The following is a 6,000-nucleotide window of genomic DNA, read 5'->3' as shown; positions in this document are numbered from 1 at the left end:
AGGACGGAAGCCGGATTGAAACTGCTCGTAGATGCTGTTAGACATGAGGTGACTATGAAGTTGAGAAGCGACTGTTTTACAGACACAAAACATGTCTTACAAATCAATATATTGTTTTATGTAAATGAGTGGGCAGGATGATTTTCACATTGTTTTGAAGTAAAAGTTCTAGACATGATAAAATTTTCAAAAGTCTTGTGAACAAATAATCAGTATAGGTCTTATGGCCTTATTTCAGTGACTACATTTTTTTTTTTTTTTTTTTTACAAACCACGCAAAAACGTAATTTTCTTGTCAAACATCTTTTACATACATGCTGCTCAAATATTATTGTAGCAGGGTTTGTATTGGATACAATGTAATCAGACAAGCACAAATGTCAGAGCATGCCAGAACACCTCCAGGGCCCCAGAGGGTTAAACAGTTTGAATATAACTCAACCCTTGCCTAGTTTGTGACGTCAGAAACACCAGCGACACAGACCTGAAAAATAAAAGCAAAAGACAGTGAGTTCGGGGATCTGCACGATTCATTATTTCGTGACAGAATTGAATGTGGCATAAAAGATGCTCAATTAAGAGGCAGACTGCTGATAGACGCAGACCTGTCACTCGGAAACGCCATCGGCATCTGTAGCGCTAGTGAGATTAGATCAAGTCAGAGGAAAGCGCTGAACACGAGATGGAGGTACACAGTCAAAACAGTGAAGCCAAAGAAACAAGATATACCGGATCAGAATGTGCTGACAAACAAGGAATGCAGCAAATGTGGCTACAAGCATGAATATAGAAATTGTCCTGCCTTTGGGGAAACATGTAAGAACCGTCAAAAGAAAAAACACAGCGCCAAAATGTGCACTAAAGTAAAAGAATGCACACAGTTGAACAGAGCGAGGATATGTTCATTAGAACACTACAGCAAGAGCAGGTTAACAATATAAGATGTATTACATGAAACTCTCAAAATAAACAAGAGAAATGTCACAGTTGAACTTGATACTGGTGCTAGATGCAATGTGTTGTCATAGAGTGTGTATAAAGCACTAAACAACACAGGAAGGCTGCAAAAACCAAGATGCAAGCTAGTGAATTACTCAGGCCACAAGATGGAGCCATTAGGCAAGAAAGCAGTCACCTGTGAGTCCAAGAGGACAAAAGTACAAGATTGTATTTGAAACCATACAGAGATGCACCAGCACTTCTACAGTAATTGGCCATCAGTCACACAGAGCTGGACAGAGGCTGATATATGCAGCGCCATTCTGTATTGTTTTAGCGTTTCCCTCTCAATTAAATATATTCGTTCAAGGTAACCTGTGTCGAGTGCATCCTTACAACACCAAAAGTTAGGCACGGTGAAAAGGCTGTATTAAGTTGAGAAAAATAATGAAATTCTCAAAGAGTTTGAAGATCTGTTTGTAGGACTCGGTGAACACCACATGCAACTCTCAGAGATAGAGTAATCGAAGAACTACAAAGAATGGAACACATGGGAGTTATTGTAAAGCAAACTGAGCCAACTGAGTGGGTCAACGGCATGGTGACTATGGTCACATAAAAATAAAAAAGAGCGTCGTGTCAGCGGCCCCTAAGTTCATAACTAATGATCTTTGTGACGGAAGTGAATAAATCTAAACTAAATTTATCTGGACAATAACTTTATTCTAGAGCTGCTGTAAAGCCAAACACTCTCTGTTACTGTAATCTCCTGTAGGGTTGCCAACCGTTCCGTATAATACGGAATCGTCCCGTATTTGACACATGAAAGTCTTGTTCCGTTTTGAACTGATACGGAACGCACTTTGTTCCGTATTTTTGAGAATCAATTCAGTGCAAATCCATGACAGACACACATAGCTTCTAATATATGTCAGACTATGAACGAAGACATTTGTAGGCTATGATAAGAAAAAAAACGGTGCATACGGCAGGGGCGTAGAATTTAGTAGGGACGCTAGGGACGTGTCCCTACCAATATCCAATGACCACTGATTTGTCCCTTGCAATAATTTAGATTTTTTAAATATATATATTTATATAAAACGAACTTTATATATAAATTAAAATATATGTAGGCCTATATATAAAACCACTCTTACAAGAGCGTTCTGTGAAAAAAAGCGCAATTCCTGGTACACAACAATTGGTTAATAGATCTCGTAGAAGTCCCGCCTCGCGAACCCACATTGCTAATCCGATTGGCTGTGCTTTTTCTTTCTAACTTGTGAGAGGCTGTAGCTTAATTCGGTTGTGAGAAGCGGCAAAATTCCTCCGAAACCTAGATGCGGTAAGTGAGGGAGAAAGAAATCAACAGCTCTGTGAACAAAAATAATCGCGTCAAATATTGATTCTGGGACAGTGCAGTTTTTTTTCAATGTATGACAATCGCGGGATAAGTAGCCAACCCAAACTGTGTGTGTGTGGGGTTGGGTGTTTTGTGTGTGTGTGTGTGTGTGTGTGCGTGTGCGTGTGTGTGTGTGTGCGTGTGCGTGTGTGTGTGTGCGTGTGCGTGTGTCTTTCTGTCTCTGTATGTCCTGCTAAACCCTTGTGGGGGTAAAATGCCCCACAACGATGGCAATATTTGAAATCCTTATGTGGACAAGGATTTTTTGATTCACATTAGGAAAACAGCTTATAAATTATCTAACTGATGTTTTTGAAAATGCAAAAAAGTTTTCTGTGATGGGTAGGGTTCGTGTAGACTTTTTTTTACACAGTTTGTACAGTACAAAAAATGTGTGCGTGTGTGAACAAAGTTGAGTGAAGTTAAGTCTCTGTCAAACTGCCTCCTTGTCATTATTTGTTACCTGTAACATTACAGAATTAGTTTGCATTACACTATAAGCGGAGTAAAGTTAATAAGTCTGTTAAACTGCCTCCTTGTCATTATTTGTTATACTATTAATTTCCTGAATCCTCAGCTTCCGGGAATGTCCCCACCAATCTCAAAATCAAACCTACGCCTCTGGCAGATACTAATTTCTCCCCGTTTGTCTATGATCAGCGTCGCGTTTTAAACATCTTGGAACATCAGCAGAGAATGCCCTTTTCATTGGTCGTTTCAGTCATTGTGAGTCATGTATCGTAGCAACGATGACGACAAGTGACAACAGCGGGAAATGTAAAAATGACGAGCAGCCGGCGAAAAAGAGCACACAAATATAGAATTGAATGGGAACATACAGTAGCTGCACAATGTGCTTAGTCTGGAGGTGTATTTGTTTCTGTGAGATTTTCTATGTTCATATACAGGTGTTGTATTGCTTGAATGCAGTATTAGAGTGCAATATTTTCTTTCCAGTGAAAAACAATAATACATAAAAAAAACAGCTAATATATATAAAAATATATATTTTATATTTTCTTTATTAGCCGTTTTTTTATGTATTATTGTTTTGCGCTGGAAAGAAAGTTAACTATAATGAAAGTATAATTATATAAAGATATTTGCACTACACTTTCTTAAAATGTTGTCTAATTAAATGTCACATGTCAAGCTTGTTTCGTGGTTGCCACAGAAAGATGATTGTCGAGATGACTGAGGCTCATTTGGAGACGCTCCAGGTCAAATTGTATTGAGTTGGTGGAGAATGCTGGAATGTGTTTGGATGGCGAACAAACCAAAGGATTCTAAGAAATGTGGTTTTGAAAAACGTTTAAATCATTTTCCAGAAGTCTCATTTTCATTACTGTAAAAATGTTTTGTGGTGTAACCAAAAGAATAACATATTGTTCATACTCCTTTAATTCACGTACAGTAAGTGTACACTTCTTAATCATTATTTTCTAAAAACATTTTATATATATATATATATATATAAAACTTGAAAACACATTAAATACACGCAAAAAAATATTCCACTATATGCCATATATATTTTTTAAAGAATATTTATTTAAATGAATTTTCCTATGGAAATAAACAAAAATCCCTTATATTTTAACCCTGAGTCAGTAACTAATCCAGATTTCACAAAATGTAAGTAAAAATCTGATTACATTCAGATTCGCCAATGTCTCACATGAAGAACAAAGAACAAAACAATATAAATATTACCTGACTGGTATAGTAGTAAGACCCCTGAATGATTTCTGCACACCTAAACAATGATCAAATTTGTGTCAAATTTTTTTTAAATTAAATTAATTAATTATTCCATCAACAAAAAACAGAATTTGGTAAAAAAGCTTTTTCATCATATGCACCAAATGTCTGGAATGAACTCCAAAACACCTTAAATTTAGAATCACTTCGATCTATTAATATTTTTAAAAACCTTTTAAAGTTAACTTTGACTGAACAGTGTAATTGTTTTTAAACTAGGTACCCTTTCAAATTATATGTTTATATTTACTTAAGTTAAACAAAATGTTTTGTATGTATAGTCTATGTATAGAGATTTGAAGTATTTTATCTCATAAAGATCTGAATGTTCACTGTAATCGTACTTGAATATATTATAAATATAGTATACTACATCTAAGTATAAGTTAAATGCAAGTAAAATACTAATATTAAATACAAGTATAATAAGTACAAAAGACAAGTTTAACATCTAAAAAATAAGATGACGTTTAACGCAAATTGAAGATTGTAACAAATGCATATATTAAAGGCACAGTATGTAAGTTTCGCCGCTAGGGGTCGTAGCTAAAGCTTTGATGGCGGCGTGAATGAGCGTGGAATCATGGGAGTTGTCGTCTTCACCTCCTCAGCCGATGAAACGCAATCTGACGGGTATTAAAGTGTTGAGCTATATAACAATGGTTAGTTCTCTGTCGATAAAGGTATCCCAACAGTTGCTCACCTGTCTAATGTAACACATTCAATTCCATGGTTTCTACTACAGAAGTAAAACCAGAAAACGAGGTTAAGGATGATATGACATCAATGACATGGGCCATTACACTGGATAAAATTGTGGATTTCTCTGGATTTAAACATTCATAGAAACATTTGCAAATATATAACATTGTTCTAGTGTTTTTTTGGATATTTTAATCTGACAATCTTACATATTTTGTCTTCAACAACCTGGGATAGTCCTCATGCCCGCCTATAGATGATTTTCTGGATCCGCCCCTGGTGAGGAGCAGGGCTGCAGGTGCAGTGTCAGCGCCCCCTGGCTGTGGAGCTGCAGCAGCCGCACAAACTCCTCCGGCATCTTGTGCATGCGGCGGCTTGGGCTCATCTGGTCGTAATAATGGTATGGAATCGGCTCCCCCTGCAGGTCGCTTTCGAACGGCCAGAATCCGTAAACGTGAACATGCTCACACAGTTCCAGTGCGGTGCTGATTAACATAAACCCAGTGGAGAGCCGCACCTCCTGCAAGCCACGCCCCTTCCAGAACCGGTCCAGTGACCGCAGGTAAGAGGGGCTGAAGAACACCACTGGCTGCTGAGGTCTGATTGGCTGGAGGACTTTGAGTGCTTTGATTGACAGTGATGTGCAGAACGTGTAGGCAAAGGCAGGAATAATGATGGAGGAGTTTCCGTACACACTGACCCGCTCCACCAACGGATCCGGATTCTTCTCCAGGTCTTCTTTGTATCTACAGAAACACAAGTTTTTAATAAATGCTAATGACAGAACACTAGATGATCACATATGTATACACTACGTTAACGTTAATGTTGACTGACAAACGGGGTCTCATTTGGGAGCACCTATCATCTCTGGAGTTTTATAAAAATGGCCAATGGAATTGGCGACTGGAATTTGCATGCCAAGCCACTCCCCTGTACATATGGTTATATAAGACGGTGGCTAGCATCCACTCATTCAATCGATCTCTCTAGACTGGTGAAAGGGTGTTTCGCCAGCACATTGGAGTACAAGGATAACTGCAGCGATTCTCCCCAGGGCCCTTCAGTCAAAGAGAGTACTTTTTCCTAAATGAGCAAATCGGACGACGAGTGTCTTTTTTAAGATGCCTTTCTGTGTGTTTCTTGTTGCAGTCGTTACCTGTCTTCATCTGACGGCCATGATAACTGTCTTA

The 6,000-nt window shown here is 38.1% G+C and overlaps 1 protein-coding gene across 4 annotated transcripts in view; it reads right to left on the bottom strand.

Moving 5' to 3' along the window:
• The window catches only part of LOC306986055 (alpha-2,8-sialyltransferase 8E-like), a 58,239-nt gene that overhangs the window by 33,721 nt on the left and 18,518 nt on the right, over positions 1 to 6,000 (bottom strand). For 2 of the 4 annotated variants that reach the window (XM_079588901.1, XM_079588904.1), the window contains one exon: positions 3,890 to 5,553. The exons of 1 other annotated variant lie outside the window; for it this stretch is intronic. In XM_079588901.1, the coding sequence (XP_079445027.1) occupies positions 5,058 to 5,553 (496 nt within the window). In that variant the 3' untranslated portion in view covers positions 3,890 to 5,057. Of the gene's footprint in view, positions 1 to 3,883; positions 5,554 to 6,000 lie in introns of those variants that run through there. One more of the 4 variants, XM_079588903.1, reaches the window with a different exon arrangement.

This window comes from Phoxinus phoxinus (genome assembly GCF_949152265.1).
Source record: "Phoxinus phoxinus genome assembly, chromosome: 18".
Classification (NCBI taxonomy): domain Eukaryota; kingdom Metazoa; phylum Chordata; class Actinopteri; order Cypriniformes; family Leuciscidae; genus Phoxinus; species Phoxinus phoxinus.
This window is presented reverse-complemented; position numbering and strand designations above follow the sequence as displayed.